We start from the raw sequence: 19,473 nt of genomic DNA, 5'->3' as shown, positions 1-19,473 counted from the left end.
AGAAGTAGAAGGATTTGGGCTCTGTGCAGAGGCATGGACAGAGTGGCAGAGGTGGTGATTATGTTTTCAGGAACCTTGAAGAAGCCCTTTGTTGAAAATGGGCTTTCAGATTGAAGATAAAGACAGAATGGAGGCAGGATTTGACCACAGGCTTAGACGTGTGACCTTCATCCTGCGTGATGGAGACAGGCCTGGGTGTGACTGTGGATAGGGGAGCAGTGGACAGAGTGTGTGTTAACGGGGCGATGGAGGCCAGCCCAAGTGCACAGAGGCCCTGAGCAGGGAGACAGGGCTGCGGAAGTGGAAAGCGGTGTTTTGAGTCCATAGTTCTATCGTCAAGGTGAGATATCCAGGAGTAACGGAGGGAGAGCTGAGAATGACGGGCTTGGAGTGGGGGGTGGGGGGAGGTATACTGGGCAGAAATAAGTCAGGTTTTACTTTTTAAATGGTTAGGATGATGGCATCCTGCTGCATAGCATGTAAGGTACATAACTCAGCATCAGCTATGGGAAAGTACAAATTAAAGGCTAGGAGATGAAAAATCCTAAAGGAAATAATGGAGAAAGTGAGTACCAAGGCTGTAGCACCTGCAACATGTTTCTTCTCTAGAAGCTATGGGGTGAGAGGTTCTGTGAGCTCGCCTGTTGAGGGCCTTTTCTCTAAGACACTCAGTAGGAAGAGCATAGACTGGAGTCAGTCACTCTGATCTGAACCTGCAGATACCTGGGACTCTTAGATACAGTTTGGGTGTAAGTGCCTGGCTCATAGAAGCCACACACGCAGTGTTAGTTCCTTAAAGTGAGGTGAGCCTTTGAAGAGCAAGGTAGGAAGAGGAGCTCACAGGCATGGATGGGAAGGGTCAGGTCAGTGGTGCTGCCTACAAACAAAGGAAGGTGTTGGGTTGTGTCTGAAGGCCCAACCCTGTGGAGAAAGGCCAGGGAATGAGAATTGGTGTTTGTTTGACTTAGTGTCCTTTCAGTAAAACATAAGGTGTATATTATGATTACAAGGGAACAAGATTAAAATTGAGCTAAAACTTCAAGTTAATCTCACCTTGTTCCAGATATGTTGATGGGAATTTTTAAAGTACCGCATCCCTATTTCTAGATGGCTAGTGTTTTGTGTTTTTTTTTTATTCTGAGCTTAGTAAATTAAAATACCTCTCATTTTCAAAAATAAGCCTGAAACTTAAGATTGTAAGGAGTTGAAAACAGCCCTTCACCCCAATAGAACATATTGAATGTCTAATTGATAAAATTGAATCTTTTTGTTAGTATTTTGAGATTGAAATTTTCCAGAGGTCTTCTAAAGAATTACAGTATTCAAAGAAATACCAAAATCTGTATTAGTCAGGGTTCTCTAGAGAAACAGAACCAACAGAATGGAATGTATATATAAAGAAAGAGATTTATCTTAAGGAGTTGGCTCATATGATTGCAGAGACTGACAAGTCCAAAATCTTCAGGGTAGGCCTGCAGACTGGGACCCAGGAGAGCCACAGTTCATGTCCAAAAGCAGTCTGCTGGCAGAATTCCCTCTTCTCCTCTTTGTGTTCCTAAGACCTTCAGCTGATTGGATAAGTCCCACCCACATATGGAGGGGAACCCACTATGCTTAGTCTACTGATTTAAATGTTCATCTCATCTAAAAAATCTCCTTCACAGAAACATCTAGAATGTTTGACGCAAAATCTAAGCACTGTGTCCTAGCTTCATTGACACATAAAATTAACCATCATAAGTCTACCCACTGAACTTGGCACCCATACCCAACTTCTTAAAAGATAATTAATCTCCAAATAAAGATGATTAACAAGGTCATAATTCTGCCTAACACTCGGTACAGCTATATTTGGCCACTGGGTGCGAATAGCCGACTAATTGGAAAAGACCCTGATGTTGGGAAGGATTGAAGGCAATAGGAGAAGGGGGCAGCAGAGGATGAGATGATTAGATTGCATTGTTGACTCAACAGACATGAATTTCAGCCAACTGTGGGAGATAGTGAAGGACAGGGAAGTCTGGCAGTCTGTGGGGGTACACAGAGTCAGACAAGACTTAGCAACTGAACAACAACCAAGAATTCCCCAATCACTTTCTCAGAAGAAGAAACAAAGTCCACAGGTAATGTTTACTCTTCTCGAAACTCCGTGATTTGAATACTGTGATACAGGGACTTCCCAGTGGTCCAGTGGTCAGGACTCGGTGCTTCCACTGCAGGGGACATGGGTTCAGTCCCTGGTCAGGGAACTAAGACCCTGCATGCCACGTGGCACAGCCAAAAAAAGGAGTAAATACTATGATGCAAAGTCAGTGTAACTTACATTCTATGGTAAGGGGATAAGAAAAGAAAGGAAACAAAGGTATTTGCTTCTGTACAGATACTCACACCAACATGTTCATAATAAGGAGGAGTACTCATGATAGGTACAGTTCTGAGGTCTGAAACTGGTCACATGGTCATAGCTGGTCTTTAACTACCTTTTTCTACTCCCTATTCAGTATTGCTTTTACCTTTAGTTAGCACCTCAGCTGGTCCTGGTTCTTTACATGGTGGGATGACACAAACCTTCGTTCCTGAAGGGTCTGGGCCACTACTAGTCCTGCCTTGGTTGGATTGCTGCATTTGTTTATTCACCTTCACCTCAGGGATGGTAGCACTAAGATGCCGTTAGTGACCTCCTCTGTTGCAGACACGCTCTCCTTTCCCCCTGTGGAGCAGCAGTGCAGCTTCCTCTCGGCAGTCAGGCTCAGTCACCCAGGGCCAGCACCAGAGCACCCTGCACCTGTTGGCTCAGAGGCAGGAGCCTACAGCAGCTGGGCAGCAGCCCTGATTCAGTGTGGGATCGCTGTAATTGAAGTTCATCTTCTAAGAATGCGTTTGAGTGGGGGCATGTTTATCCTTAAATGCACATACTATGCAGTTAATTCACCTGTGGTAAGATGAAATAGAGCATTAAGCAGAGGTAACATGCTGGAATCATCTCCCTTCTGATTAGAGAGATAAGTGCCCTAATTCAGTATTCCTGAGTCTTGAGACAGGTCTGGATTCCTTTCCATGGAATAAAAAAAGAAAATATCAGAATGTTATATAAGTGCTAACTTAAAGCATTTTTATATTAATTTACTTAGGTACATACAGACATTACACTAGATATGAAACTTTTATGCTTCCTTTATTTTGTTTGAACCTAAACTCATTTACAAATAAAGTACAAGTAAAATCACAAAAAATAAAGTTCAGATTAGCCAGTGAATGTAACAGATGGATTTTGCCATAAATAGCTCACTGCTCCACATGGCGGAGAAGGCAATGGCACCCCACTCCAGTACTCTTGCCTGGAAAATCCCATGGACGGAGGAGTCTGGTAGGCTGCAGTCCATGGGGTCGCTAAGAGTCGGACACGACTGAGCGACTTCACTTTCACTTTTCACTTTCATGCATTAGAGAAGGAAATGGCAACCCACTCCAGTGTTCTTGCCTGGAGAATCCCAGGGATGGGGGAACCTGGTGGGCTGCCGTCTGTGGGGTCACACAGAGTCTGACACGACTGAAGTGACTTAGCAGCAGCAGCTCCACATGGACCGAGGGCTGATGTTCCCCTGTTGCCCCGAGGTGCTGGTGCACAGGCGTCCCTCCTTGCTGGCCACTTGCCTCTGTCCACGTGGCCGTGGAACCTTTGCTCTGTCACAGCTCTCTGCCCTCCCTCACTTAGGTGTCACACACACACACACCTCTGTGCTATTCTCATTAGCCTGTGACAAAACTGGACACTTATTTGAACATTCTTTGTCATGTGGTTTCATGGTGTTTAAGTCTCACATTGGTAAATTATTTAGTTTTAATGACATGAAAATATTCCTCTTATAAATTATCACTGCAAAGAGAAGTTGTCCTTTTTAACCAACAAAATCAAAATAAGTACACTGACAGGTGTGAGACACTTAGGGATGAACAATGTCATCTTAGCATTGGGACATGCCAACCAGGGGGCTGTATGTGTAAGTGAACCCACTAAACTAAGAACTTTGATGTTATTGCAGGAGATGAGAGCACTAAAACTGTATGCCAGTACTTGCTAAAGACTATCCAGATAATTCTGAATTTACCTGTGTTTACTTTTTAAATTATCAAATTAAAGTTTCTGTGAAGAACTCGGTCTCCCCAGAATCCACGTAAGGTCTCTCCAAGGCCTGAGATCCCAATTTAAGCAACGCTAATACATTGGGGAAAATACTAACCCAAAGGCCTGGATACAAGCTCCTTTGAATGTATGTGAGAAGAGGCACACTGTTTAGCCTCTGGGCATCAAATTCCAGGTTTGCTGGCCTTCTGGGTCTGATCTTCCTTCCTTGGTCCAAAGTCTTCGGCTTCAAGTTTCCAGAATTTTGTGTTGGGCTTATGCTTCAATCCATAGCCTCAGAAAGTAGGGTCCTGGCCAGAAGGGGACTGTGCGCTCCACAGGAGACCATGCTGATTATAAAGGCTTCACTTGTTTTTCCTTACAGATTCTGACTCCCAGCACAGCCATGAAGTGATGCCTCTCCTCTACCCTCTCTTTGTCTACCTCCATCTCACCCTGATCCAGAACAGTCCGAAGAGCACAGTGGAAAGCTTTTACAGCCGCTTCCATGGAATGTTTCTGCAGAATGCCAGCCAGAAGGATGTTATCGAGCAGCTCCAGACCACTCAGACCATCCAGGACATCCTGTCTAACTTCCGGCTGCGAGCCTTCCTGGACAACAAATACGTGGTTCGTCTGCAGGAAGACAGCTACAACTACCTTCTCCGCTACCTCCAGAGTGACAACAACACTGCGCTGTGCAGGATCCTCGCCTGGCACATCCATCTGGACGTGCAGCCCGCCAAGAGGACAGACTACCAGCTCTACACCAGTGGTGGCTCCTTCCGAGGCGAGGGTGGCGGCCTGGAGCCCGCCGACATGCCAGCGCCCATCCTGCAGAATGAGGCCGCGCTGGAGCTCCTGCAGGAGAGCATCAAGCGCGTCAAGGACGGCCCCCCCTCCCTCACCACCATCTACTTCTATGCCTTCTACAACACAGAGCAGCTGCTGAACACTGCAGAGGTCTCCCCGGACAGCAAGCTGCTCGCAGCAGGCTTTGACAACTCCTGTATAAAACTGTGGAGTCTGCGTTCCAAGAAGTTAAAGTCCGAACCCCATCAAGTAGATGTGTCCCGCATCCACTTGGCTTGTGATTTCCTAGAGGAGGAGGTAGGCATATCGATTTTTCTTCCCTGCACCTGCCTTACTAATGTGCTTCGAGTATTCTTACCAAACATGACAGATCTTACAGCAAATGGACTTCATTATATTCCTCATAATATAACTAATGCCAGACTAATGCCTAGTAACCTGTAACCAGTGAATTCCTGCTAATGGCCAACCTTGGCCAAGAGGGAAATGTTAATATGAGCTGAACATCATTAAGGAATGGTCAGTATGTATTACTACCTGAAATGTGGATACCATTGCTGAGCCTAAAGACCTTTAGCTATGTGTGTGAGTGTGCATGTGTACATATATAAGTAATCAGAAGTAGGTTTACTGGGTCAAAAGGTATATTGCTGTTTCCCAAGGGTAAACTAGGATGCGGTTTGTCTTTCCCCTCCCCCCAACCCTGGGTGCCCTTGGCCTTTCACAGCAGTGCAGTCCTCTGACTTCTCCCAGGGTGCCCTGTTTTCGTCCAGCAGTCTGTGTAATGATTTTGTTTGCTTTGATTGGGGGTGGTCATTGGAAAGGGCAGGCCTAGTGGCCTGAGTTTCAGGTCACTGAGAAGCACTGGTTCAGAAAAAGTGAGGGCAAAGGGAGATAGACATGGAACTTCACAAAGTTCACCTTGCCTGAGAGTGGTGCCTCAGAATTTGCAGGATGAATACCTTTGTCATATCACCATTGGAATTCAGGTAGCTCAGACTCAGCTTACTTTGGATAGAAAATTCTTTGCACTAGGTTGAAAGGTTAAGGGTTTTTTTAAAAAGTCACCCAAGTTAATTTCCAGTTGCTGATACGATGTCAAGAATATTGGATGTATAAAGTCAGCCTTTTTTACCTATTCCTGTTTTCTGAGTCATTTTCCAGTTAGCATGGCCTTTGAGTCTTTGCTTCTTGAAGCTGAGAGAGGAAAATTAGAGGAGTTTGTTATCATGAATAAAGAATCTAAATTCTGATGCACAAACTTTGATTTCTACAATCTGTAGTGCCTTCCAGAATACTTTTCATTGCATATTTGAATTATCAAGTTTCTTTTCATTGGGGACAGTTTTAGCTTCTTGGGGGCTCTTCACATGCAGTGAGGGATACTGCCCTCATCTACTCTGAATTTTCTATTTAGAAAAATTATTTCTGCTGACCTTACTAGTTTTGATGATATGATACTGGTTTGGGGATTAGTCTAGGCATTAAAAAATAATATAAAGGAAGATAGCAAAGGCAGAAAGATAGCTGCAAAGATAGAAAGAACATTAGATTAAAATAAAAATTTTTAAGATCCCCCCCAGCTACCACTGAATTTTATAATATGTGAATTTTATCTCATTTTTTAAAAAAGAGCAATAACCAAAATCTTCTGTGTAAGCATAAAATTACCCCCAATTCAGCTGGATTTACAGCACTGCCCTCAGCTTCTGCCGTTTGTACTGGAAGGTAATCTTGATTGGCCTCGGGAATCTGTTTGATGGCCCAGCACTGCTGCTTCTGTCACCCTGCTGCCGGCAGCCGCCTTGTGGTAGAGACAGGCGGAGTGGAGAGCAGGACTGCTCTCCCACTTTTTTTTTCATTTTATCAGTAATATTTTCTTTTCCACTTTATTTTTTTGGAGGCTGATTACTATGCAGTATTGTACTGGTTTTGTCATACATTAACATGAATCTGCCACAGGTGTACACGCGTTCCCCATCTTCAACCCCCCTCCCACCTTCCTCCCCATACCATCCCTCTGAGTCATCCCAGTGCACCAGCCCCGAGCACCCTGTCTCATGCATCGAACCTGGACTGGCAATCTGTTTCACATATGATAATATACATGTTTCAATGCCATTCTCCCAAATCATCCCACCTTCTCCCTCTCCCACAGAGTCCATAAGACTGTTCTATACATCTGTGTCTCTTTTGCTGTCTTGCATACAGGGTTATTGTTACCTTTTTTCTAAATTCCATATATATGCATTAGTATACAGTATTGCTGTTTTTCTTTCTGGCTTACTTCACTCTGTATAATAGGCTCCAGTTTCATCCACCTCATTAGAACTGATTCAAATGTATTGTTTTTAATGGCTGAGTAATACTCCATTGTGTATATGTACCACAGCTTTCTTATCCATTTGTCTGCTGATGGACATCTAGGTTGCTTCCATGTCCTGGCTATTGTAAACAGTGCTGTGATGAACATTGGGGTACACGTGTCTCTTTCAATTCTGGTTTCCTCAGTGTGTATGCCCAGCAGTGGGATTGCTGGGTCATATGGCAGTTCTATTTCCAGTTTTTTCAGGAATCTCCACACTGTTCTCCATAGTAGCTGTACTAGTTTGCATTTCCACCAACAGTGTAAGAGGGTTCTCTTTTCTTCACACCCTCTCCAGCATTTATTGCTTGTAGACTTTTGGATAGCAGCCATTCTGACTGGCGTGAAATGGTACCTCATTGTGGTTTTGATTTGCATTTCTCTAATAATGAGTGATGTTGAGCATCTTTTCATGTGTTTGTTAGCCATCTGTATGTCTTCTTTAGAGAAATGTCTGTTTAGTTCTTTGGCCCATTTTTTGATTGGGTCATTTATTTTTCTGAAATTGAGCTGCAGGAGTTGCTTGTATATTTGTGAGATTAATTCTTTGTCCATTGCTTCGTTTGCTACTATTTTCTCCCATTCTGAAGGCAGTCTTTTCACCTTGCTTATAGTTTCCTTTGTTGTGCAAAAGCCTTTAATTTTAATTAGGTCCCATTTGTTTATTTTTGCTTTTATTTCCAATATTCTGGGAGGTGGGGCATAGAGGATCCTGCTGTGATTTTATGTCGGAGAGTGTTTTGCCTTTGTTATGTCTCTAGGAGTTTTATAGTTTCTGGCCTTATGTTTAAATCTTTAATCCATTTTGAGTTTATTTTTGTGTATGGTGTTAGAAAGTGTTCTAGTTTTATTTTTTTTACAAGTCGTTGACCAGTCTTCCCAGCACCATTTGTTAAAAAGATTGTCTTTTCTCCATTGTATATTCTTGCCTCCTTTGTCAAAGATAAGGTGTCCATAGGTGCATGGATTTATCTCTGGGCTTTCTATTTTGTTTTATTGATCTATATTTCTGTCTTTGTGCCAGTACCATACTGTCTTGATGACTGTGGCTTTATAGTAGAGCCTGAAGTCGGGGAGGTTGATTCCTCCAGTTCCATTCTTCTTTCTCAAGATTGCTTTGGCTATTCAAGGTTTTTTGTATTTCCATACAAATTGTGAAATTATTTGTTCTAGTTCTATGAAAAATACCATTGGTAGCTTGATAGGGATTGCATTGAATCTATAGATTGCTTTGGGTAGTATACTCATATTCACTATATTGATTCTTCCGATCCATGAACACGGTATATTTCTCCATCTATTTGTGTCCTCTTTGATTTCTTTCACCAGTGTTTTATAGTTTTCTATATATAGGTCTTTGGTTTCTTTAGGTAGATATATTCATAAGTATTTTATTCTTTTTGTTGCAATGGTGAACGGAATCGTTTCCTTAATTTCTCTTTTTGTTTTCTCATTGTTAGTGTATAGGAATGTAGGGGATTTCTGTGTGTTGATTTTATATCCTGCAACTTTACTATATTCATTGATTAGCTCTAGTAATTTTCTGGTGGAGTCTTTAGGGTTTTCTATGTAGAGGATCATGTCATCTGCAAACAGTGAGAGTTTTACTTCTTCTTTTCCAATCTGGATTCCTTTTATTTCTTTCTCTGCTCTGATTGCTGTGGCCAAAACTTCCAAAACTATGTTGAATAGTACTGGTGAGAGTGGGCACCCTTGTCTTGTTCCTGACTTTAGGGGATATGCTCTCAATTTTTCACCATTGAGGATAATGTTTGCTGTGGGTTTGTCATATATAGGTTTTATTATGTTGAGATATGTTCCTTTTATTCCTGCTTTCTGGAGGGTTTTTATCATAAATGGATGTTGAATTTTGTCAAAAACTTCTCTGCTTCTATTGAGATAATAATATGGTTTTTATTTTTCAGTTTGTTAATGTGTTGTATTACATTAATTGATTTGCAGATATTATATTCCTGGGATAAAGCCCACTTGGTCATGATGTATGATCTTTTTAATGTGTTGTTTGGATTCTGTTTGCTAGAATTTTGTTAAGGATTTTTGCATCTATGTTCATCAGTGATATTGGCCTGTGGTTTTCTTTTTTTGTGACGTCTTTGTCAGGTTTTGGTATTAGGGTGATGGTGGCCTCATTGAATGAGTTTGGAAGTTTACCTTCCTCTGTGATTTTCTGGAAGAGTTTGAGTAGGATAGGTGTTAGCTCTTCTCTGAATTTTTGGTAGAATTCAACTGTGAAGCCGTCTGGTCCTGGGCTTTTGTTTGCTGGAAGATTTCTGATTACAGTTTCCATTCTCTCCCACTTTGCGCCATACCGGACAACGGAGAGAGCTTGTCGATTGTCACTTGCATATTTTTAATATTTATGCAGCATGATAAAACCACAGGACCAAAAAGGAGAACTTGCCCTCCTTTCCAGTTATGTGGATAGGACACCAGCCTCCCTGCAACCTCAGCCCAGCAGTGCAGCGCCTGTGTTCAGTTCATTTAATGTCTGGTCATTCTGCCCCAACCTGGTCATCTTTAAGTTTGAAAAGTAAAGTCAGTGTTGTCAATAATACTCAGTTCTGTAGTTTGTGTACCAGACTGTCATAGATCTATGCTAGCCAATAGGAATATAGTGTGAGCCGTATGTGTAATTTAAGTTTTTCTAGTCATCACATTAAAAAGGTAAGAAGTAGTTGGTATTAATTTTAATAATGTATTTTCAATTCATTGTAGCCAAAATATTATCATTCTGCATATAAGCAATATTTTCAAAATTTTAATGAAATCTGTTACATTCTGCCTTTTTGTCTTAAGCCTTGGAAACCGTTGTGTATTTACACATATAGCACATGTCCATTTACACTGCCCAGCAGCCACCTTTTCTCTCCTCCATCAGGCTGCTGTCTGCTCACACAGTAGCAGTGTCTCACCTGCTTCCAGGTGTTACCCACTCCCAAGCCCAGCCATATTTAATTTCTTTTGGCTCCATTGGTAGCTTATTGGAGACAACCCAAGGCGTGTTCAGATCCCAGAGCACCCTGACCTAGGACTCACTGCGCTGTAACGAGGGCACTGGGGACACACTAGTCCAGAAGCAGACTCAGGGCTCCTTGGTCTAAGGCAGCATCAGCAGACTGTAGTATTCAAAGAGCTGTTTTTTCTTGTTCTTTTAAAATTTCTATTTTAAGCATATCTTATAATGTATATAATACAGTTTATTATTACATGAATGTATTTTACAAATTAAAAATTCATATTTGGGATGCATCTGGGGTAGAATTTACTGTGGTGGGGGGCGGGGTTAGACAGTTGTAGAACATTTGGGGTGTTGTCCTATTAGCGTGGGAGGGATGGGAGGGGTCTGTGTGGTCAGGCTTGGGTGACCCATTGCTTGTTTCAGGGTTTCAGCTCAACTGCACTGAGGCCATTGTGGGGCTGGCTGAGCCACAGAAGAAAATGTGGCCAAACTATTTTAAGCTGTGGTCCTGGCAGGGAGTTGATAGGGCTAGCCTGCAGGACTATTCTCGTTTCCTGATTTCTTGGTTTATAGAGTCAACAGGCACTTTACACAGGCTCAGGACAGTCATGGGGCCCCTGAGAAGTCCACCTGCCTCCCAGTGCATCCTCCTGTCTCTGCCCCTGAGCACTCAGAGGCAGGACCCACTGCCAGGACTTCCTGCTCCAAACGAAGACGTCTTACGCCTCAATAAACTCTGGTGTAGAGCAGTGAGTCATTCCTGAAATTTTAAAATATTATTGTAACCTCTTTGGAAAGGAAAATTACTAATATTCTTGGTAATGCTCAGTAGAACCTTAAGCTCCCAAATGCTTATGTGTTTTCAATGTTGATTATCTGGAATAGCCATTTTGAATATCCATGAACATCAATGTTTATTTTCTCATTTCTCAAAAATGTATACGTTGGAGGCATTCATTCTATTTTTAATTTAATAGTTTTCAAATAGAAATTAAAAGGATGGCTTTTTTCTGTACAAAGGCTCACAAAGGTATTTATTTCTAAGCCAGCAAGGCCCATTTGGTTCAGGAAGCTTCATCTTAACTCTATTCCTCCAGTGTATAACTGAAACTCATTTGACTTTATGAATTCCAGGATTGAGATAGTTGAAGTTGTAAGGAGCTTGTCTGCGAGAGAATGAAAGGAAAGTAGATTTGAACCCATAGAATATGCTTGGGCGTGTGTCAGAGGGCCCCCCCCCCCGCCCCTGCCCCTTTTACCAGGAGTTGTCTTTCTTATCCCCACACATAGGGGTTTATTTCCAGGAATCACAAGAGTCACTTGACTCTGAGAGGAATTCTGAATCCTTGCCTCCTTTTTTACTTTGGGGAAATATTTGAGCCCATCCAGAAGGTCACGGTTTCAAAACTGTTCTTTTTTTTGGGTACCAGCCGTTCATGTCTGGTTACAGGGCATGGGTGTAAGTTACTGATGACTGCACTTTCCTGGCCCACAGTTATTTCTGTGATATGTCCAGGTTTTATTTTTTGGCTAAATTTTATTTAAATTTTATTTATTTATTTATTAAATTTATTTAAATTTTATTTAACCACCCACAGTGGTTCTGTATGCATCTTGAAGTGAAGCCACATCTGCCTCCATCATTATTTTATTTTTTGGCTAAATTCCCACAGTGGTTCTGTATGCATCTTGAAGTGAAGCCACATCTGCCTCCATCATTGACCCCAGCTCTGGGGGTGATTTTTCTTGACTAGAAACAGGGAGCACTGTGGCCTACAAAGCAGTCAAGACTGACAGGGGAAGACATGCCTGTAGAATAAAAGAATCTAAGAACATAAAATGAAAAATAAAGTTTTTCGAGTGATTGACTTTTGAAGTCTGTCCTCAGCATAAGAGAAAGGTCCACGGTCATTACTCTGCAGTAGTAGCCTCGCTATAGTGTTAGCTGCAAGGTGAATTTAAAGAAAGCAAATTTGTAAGTTGTAGGAGACTTTTTATTCAGTTCTGCAATTACAAGGTGCTATCCTGGGGTCGCCCTGAAGGACAGAGCCATTTACTGGGTAGATGCTATTTCCCAAGCAGCTCTCTTTGTTTCTGGACATTTTGTTTTCCATGGCAGACCGCTAAACTCTCTTCTCTTGTGTGTGTCCCCACTACCCCCAGGATGACGAGGACGACAACTTAGGCACAGAGATGAAGGTCCTGCGGGGACACTGTGGGCCAGTGTACAGCACCAGGTTCCTCGCGGACAGCTCGGGGCTGCTCTCCTGCTCTGAAGACATGTCCATCAGGTACTGGGACCTGGGCAGCTTCACCAACACCGTGCTGTACCAGGGCCACGCCTACCCCGTGTGGGACCTGGACATCAGCCCGCACAGCCTGTACTTCGCCAGCGCGTCCCACGACCGCACGGCCCGGCTGTGGTCATTTGATCGGACGTACCCGCTGCGAATCTACGCCGGGCACCTGGCAGACGTGGACTGCGTCAAGTTCCACCCCAATTCAAACTACTTAGCCACGGGCTCAACCGACAAGACGGTGCGGCTGTGGAGCACTCAGCAGGGGAACTCCGTGAGGCTCTTCACGGGCCACCGCGGCCCTGTGCTCTCCCTGGCTTTTTCCCCCAACGGTAAGTACCTGGCATCAGCAGGCGAGGACCAGCGGCTGAAGCTGTGGGACTTGGCATCCGGGACCCTCTACAAAGAGCTGCGGGGCCACACGGACAACATCACCAGCCTCACCTTCAGCCCAGACAGCAGCCTGGTCGCGTCAGCGTCCATGGACAACTCCGTGCGTGTCTGGGACATCAGAAGCTCACACTGTAGCACACCTGCCGATGGCTCATCCAGCGAGCTCGTGGGCGTCTACACCGGCCAGATGAGCAATGTGCTGAGCGTGCAGTTCATGGCCTGCAACCTCCTGCTGGTGACTGGAATCACACAAGAAAATCAGGAACATTGATTTGGATCTTTGATATGACAGACTGGGGCGTGCGAAAGGCTCCAGACGGCAAGTCTTAGGACAGACAGATGGAATCACTGACAGACTGTGAAAGACTCCCCGTGTCCTCCCTTGCCCTGCAGATGTCCTGAAACCACCACTCTCGACTTAGCCCCGAAGTGTGGAAGGATAGGGGCAGGAAGGGTGGTGATGGGGAGCAAATGTGAGATAGGAATCACGGAGATTCCGCTGTGTCCTCGTGTGGCCCTCCCTATCTCTGGCGCCAAGGTGCCCTTGCCTCGCTGGGGCTGCACTTGACCTGAGGATGTTTGCCAGGCACCCTCCCTGGGAGCAGTGCCGCAGGGTCACTGGGTGGAAGGGACTCTATCCAGGTAGGAAAGTGGGAGTGAGAATTAGGAAAGGGGGCAGGGTCATCCTGGCAAATGTCTTTCCTTTTCTGTGATTACAGAGAACCAGGATTTTTTATTATTGTTATTATAATTATTACTGAGAAGAGGAAACCTAGCACTGGCAGAGGGGGCCTTCTCTGCTCTCATCTTTCAGGTTTTACTCCTGGCACTGGCTGTGATACTTGGAATTTTGAGGTTCAGGGAATTCAGAGAACTTGGTCATACAGTGTATTGGGAGAAAGGGAAAGTTCCTGGGTGACAGCTGGACCACTCCAGCCGGCGTGTTTCTAGAAGCGGGCGGGCACGTTTGACTGAGAAAGTCTTGGGCTCTTGCAGCGATGGTGGGAAAGAAAGATTCTTTTTGTGGCTGCACTTCTGTTAACGATTCTCTCCCCCGAAAGGACGGATTGTGGTAAAGAAATGAAAGTAACTAGAAGTGGAAAGTCTAAAAGTGAAAGAATTAAAAAACGTTGAATTTCCAAATGATTCCGAGGTGTGGCTTTTCCAGCATCTTTTCCTCCTGAGATCATCCCTCCCACCTGCTTTGCAATAGCAGTTTAATAAACAGTCTGTGAAAAGGATTAAATATTTCTGTTTTCTGAAAAGAGTTATTTTGTATTTTGTTTTCTATTAAAATGTGTTTAGTTTCCAAAAAACAGTGTTGGCATCTCTTTTAACAGGCGGGTGTGTGGGCCGTTTTGGAAGGCACAGGTCACCTGTCTTTGGAGTGACAGCCAGTTGTGCAGACTGGACTCTCCAGCTGCCCTCCTGTCTCCCCTTGTATTCTGTTCAGCTGGCCTCAAATTGTGTTTCTTCTTGGCATTCACAGGGATTATTGAAAGCATTTAACACTTTTTTACACATCCAAGCTTGCCAGTTGCTGACCAGAGATGACATATATTTTTTTATCTGTAGTTATTTGGTGAGATCCTATTTGCGTTTTCTTTAAAGACCCCATGATAAAATCCCTAAGGGGCATTACAAATGATGTCATTTAACTAACTCCAACCATTTATTGTACCATTTCAGGTAAAGGACTTATTTAAAGATGTAAATGATGTGTGAAATTTTTTAATGTACTTTTAAAACATAATTTTCTGACAAGGACACTAGAATTCTATGCCCAGAAAGTTTTTTTTTAACTTGAGCCTAAAATACTAATTAACAGGAAATGTTTCTTATTCATAAAAACTCATGTATTTGAGACATTGTAAGAAATCTTTGGCAACTTAGCCAGACACCTTCCACATGGTCTACTGGTAAAGCCTGGGATTCAAATGTGTTCTTATCTATAATAAATGAGCTCTTAGATTGTGTGGTATATTGCTAGAAACCATGAATTCCTAAATTGAGCTGAATCATTCTCAGAAGTGAAAATATCACTGATTTTAGGTTTCATGTTTGTTTTTTAATGCAGAATTTCTTTGATTAAACACATAAATGCCTTAGTTTGCCTTCATACTACGGATCTCATACACACTGTGATTTCATGTCAGGCTCTTAATGATCTGCATCTTTGGCCCTTTTCTTTTCTGGATTAATTTTAATGTGAACTAATTTAACTTTATAGAATGCCCCTCACTATTTTCCCAGAATCTTAGAAATATTGTAAGGGTCTGTATGTGTCCTTATGTCCACAAGCTGCCTAAGAACATGGTTACACTCAATTCTTTAGGTTCCTTTCTTGTATTATCTTCAGAGCAATCCTGTGAGGCAGATAGGACTAGAGATATTACCAGTTTGTAGATGAAATACTAAGATACCCGGAAGAACTGTTTTATCTATCTGTACCCAACATGGAATAGTCACGTCTCAGATATGTTATAGAGAGGGTCTATATTTCAAATCTTCAAGTTCTAGATAAAGGATATAGCCCTGAAGATAGAAAAACTTAAAAAACTCTGGAAAGGAAACATAAATTATTTAAAAGGCATGTATATAGTGCCTTCTATCTGCCAGAAACTCCAATTACTTTATGAAAATTAATTTATCTCCATAACATCCCTGTAAGTTAAGTGCCATTTTTATCCTCATTTTACAGATGAAGACTGAGGCACTGAAGGGTTAAGTCACGTGCCAAGGGTCATTGCTTACAGCTAATAACTGATGAGGTCAGAATCTAAACTAGGCAGTCTGGCTCAGGGTCCATGCTTCTTGCAGTTTCCCTTCCTCCCCACAGAACCAGGTAAAGCGTGGCCTGAGGTCTATAGTAACAATGTTTCTGGCAATAGTTAAAAGACTCATGCTTCTCTGTCAAGTCAACAATAAGCAGGATCAAGAACTGGCAGTAAGAAAAAACATATAGATGAAAGACACCTGAGAATATTAAGTTACTTTAAAACACAATGATAAATCTTTGCGAAGTGTGTAAGGTGGGGGGAAGAAACAGCTGAAATTTCTTAGAAAAATCTCTGTAATTTAGCAATAGACTGGCCAAAAGAGCAAAAATTAGGATGAAGGAATGAAAGACATAAAACAGAAAACAATTTAAAATTATGTTCAAGATCCAGCTTCTAAGGATATCTATGATTCCTAGTTATTCATTTGTTTTATGCCTGTATTTAAAATGTCTTGGTTGTATTTAAAAAAAAAAAAAACTTGCATATGTAGGCTTCTGATTTTGCTATTGCCCAGATTGGTATTAAGTATATGAATTAAAAGATTAGTCTGTACTTCAAGTCGTCTTTCAGTTGCATGTTTTAGAAGAGTGTTGGTTGTATCTCTGCCCGACTGACACCAAGACTCCAAACTGTTGTCACTACATAGCAGCCAGATGACTCAAACTGCTTTGTGGGGAACAGAAAATCTTCACTGTGGAGCTTAAAGAATGCAGACATTCCTTGTCAGTTTCACCCACTGAAGGACACTTTGGATCAGTCAGTTCAGTCACTCAGTCATGTCCAACTCTTTGTGAGCCCATGAACTGCAGCACACCAGGCCTCCCTGTCCATCACCAACTCCCAGAGTCCACCCAAACCCATGTGCATCGAGTCGGTGATGCCATCCAGCCATCTCATCCTCTGTCGTCCCCTTCTCCTCCTGCCCCCAATCCCTCCCAGCATCAGGGTCTTTTCCAATGAGTCAGCTTTTCGCATCAGGTGGCCAAAGTATTGGAGTTTCAGCTTCAGCATCAGTCCTTCCAATGAACACCCAGGACTGGTCTCCTTTAGGATGGACTGGTTGGATCTCCTGGCAGTCCAAGGGACTCTCAAGAGTCTTCTCCAACACCACAGTTCAAAAGCATCAATTCTTCAGCACTCAGCTTTCTTTATAGTCCAACTCTCACATCCATACATGACCACTGGAAAAACCATAACCTTGACTAGATGGACCTTTGTTGGCAAAGCAATGTCTCTGCTTTTTAATATGCTGTCTAACTTCCCTGGTGGCTCAGACAGTAAAGCGTCTGTCTACAATGCGGGAGACCCGGGTTCGAGCCCTGGGTTGGGAAGATCCCCTGAAGAAGGAAATGGCAATCCACTCCAGTACTATTGCCTGGAAAATCCCATGGACAGAGGAGCCTGGTAGGCTACAGTCCATGAGGTCACAAAGAGTCGGACACGACTGAGCAACTTCACTTTCTTTCACTTTAATATGCTGTTTAGGTTGGTCATAACTTTACTTCCAAGGAGTAAGTATCTTTTAATTTCATGCCTGCAATCACCATCTGCAGTCATTTTGGAGCCCCAAAATATAAAGTCTGCCACTGTTTCCAGTTTCCCCATCTATTTGCCATGAAGTGATGGGACCAGATGCCATGATCTTCGTTTTCTGAATGTTGAGCTTTAAGCCAAGTTTTTCACTCTCCACTTTCACTTTCATCAAGAGGCTCTTTAATTCTTCACTTTCTGCCATAAGGGTGGTGTCATCTGCATATCTGAGGTTATTGATACTTCTGGCAATCTTGATTCCAGCTTGTGCTTCTTCCAGCCCAGCATTTCTCATGATGTACTCTGCATAGAAGTTATATAAACAGGGTGACAATAGACAGCCTTGACGTACTCCTTTTCCTATTTGGATCCGGTCTGTTGTTCCATGTCCAGTTCTAACTGTTGCTTCCTGACCTGCATACTGGTTTCTCAAGAGGCAGGTCAGGTGGTCTGGTATTCCCATCTCTTTCAGAATTTTCCAGTTTATTGTGGTCCACACAGTCAAAGGCTTTGGCATAGTCAATAAAGCAAAAATAGATGTTTTTCTGGAACTCTCTTGCTTTTTCAATACTTTGGATACTCCCCTGTGAGTGACTGAAATTCAAAAAAAATTACCCTAATGTGTCTGTTATGATCAAATGTGTTAGTGGGTGGAAATAAAACGGATACTGTCCCTGGCGTGAATTTAGAGAAGGGGGCAGGTATTAATCAAATGATAGCCAGAAACGTAATTTCAATCTGTAGTGCACGCTGTACTATACTATGGATGCTATGGAAGAGTATACCCAGGGATCTGAAGAAGTAGTTCAGCTCAGACCTGGACAGTGGCTGGGAGTTAGCCAGGTGGAGTTCAAGAGGGAACCCACTACACCAAGGAGTCCAGCAGGGCTGAGGCAGTGTAACAAGCCCACACATAACTGGCACAGCTTTGGGCACCATCAGGAGTTCAGCTTTTATCCCTGGTGTGGTGGGAGCCACTGCAGGATATAAAAGTTTCCCTCTTGATATCACTGGCAACAGGAGGCATACAGACATCACGTATACAACTGGAATTCAATGTCTGGGTAACTAGGCATCATTCACTGAACCCAAAATGCCAGGCACTGCAGGGCACTGCTGAGAGATGGAAGCCATCTGCCCTACCAAGTGGCCCCTGGGGCAATGAACTGAGAGCAGCCTCCAACCAAGAGCCAGTGAGGACCTAACTCTGCCAACAGCCACACAGTTGAGCTTGGGTGCAGACTCTGCCTGGCCAAACCTTCAAATAAGACTGCTCCTGGCTGACCTGGAGGCAGAGGCATTGCATAAGTGTACAGATTCCCAACCCACACTGGAGTTTGGGATGGTTTCTTGTGTAGCAGTAGATAACCAGCCCATCTGTCCCACTCCACAGTCTACTCTCTCAACTAGTACAGTACAGACAATGACAGAATTACTGATTTAAAAAGTGATCACTGGCAGGCACAAGGAACACAGAACAGAGGGCCCAACGAAGTTCACTGCAGTTGTGCAGGGGAGAGAGGCAGACGGCTGGGGCCAGAGTGGCCACAGAAGACATGGAGAGAAGAGGATACATGCACTGAGTGCTTCAGAGTGCGATTTGGCTGGACTCTGTCCTGGATGGGATGGGAGGAAAGAAGAAAGGATATGTGGCTGATCCCTGTGGTTCTGGTGGCTAGTGTTGCCACCCACTGTGATGAAACTACTAGAGGAAGTAGAGCTTCAAGGAAAAGATAGTTTGCACCTCTTAGGTTTGAGGTGCTTATGAGAGAACCAAGTGAAGATGTCAGACTGGCCTTTGGAGAGGGACAGATGACTGTGCTCAGGAGAGGTCGAGCCTGAGAGGCTAGTTCAGAGGTTGTCTTCATTACAGTGCTTTCTGCCACTTGGAACAGAAACAGGACTCCAAGTGGCTTTTAAAATAAGGAACCTTATTCATTCATATAACAAAGTGGAGAGGTCAGGTATCTCATGTGCATCTCACTAAGGATTCTGCTCTGTCTGTAATTCCACTGCTCTTCTTGGCTGCCTTCATCACAGGCCGGCTTTCCTCAAGGTTGTGAGAGGGCTACTGACAGCAGCCTCATCAATGTCCCGTGGGCATGTGACCTTACTTTGTAGATCTGACATCAAACCTCCAATTTAAATTAGGCCTGCTAATCACTGAGCCAGGCCTTGACACAGGCAAGAAT

The 19,473-nt window shown here is 43.4% G+C and overlaps 1 protein-coding gene across 3 annotated transcripts in view; it reads left to right on the top strand.

The window, feature by feature from the left end:
* Window positions 1-16,260, top strand: part of TAF5L (TATA-box binding protein associated factor 5 like) — a 33,834-nt gene extending 17,574 nt beyond the window's left edge. For 2 of the 3 annotated variants that reach the window (XM_070364609.1, XM_070364608.1), the window contains 2 exons: window positions 4,509-5,233; window positions 12,445-16,260. In XM_070364609.1, the coding sequence (XP_070220710.1) occupies window positions 4,509-5,233; window positions 12,445-13,242 (1,523 nt within the window). In that variant the 3' untranslated portion in view covers window positions 13,243-16,260. The remainder of the gene's footprint in view (window positions 1-4,508; window positions 5,234-12,444) is intronic. The other variant, XM_070364610.1, reaches the window with a different exon arrangement.
* Window positions 16,261-19,473: the final 3,213 nt, after the last annotated feature.

The sequence above is a fragment of the Bos mutus genome, chromosome 28, assembly GCF_027580195.1.
Source record: "Bos mutus isolate GX-2022 chromosome 28, NWIPB_WYAK_1.1, whole genome shotgun sequence".
NCBI classification, from domain to species: domain Eukaryota; kingdom Metazoa; phylum Chordata; class Mammalia; order Artiodactyla; family Bovidae; genus Bos; species Bos mutus.
This window is presented reverse-complemented; position numbering and strand designations above follow the sequence as displayed.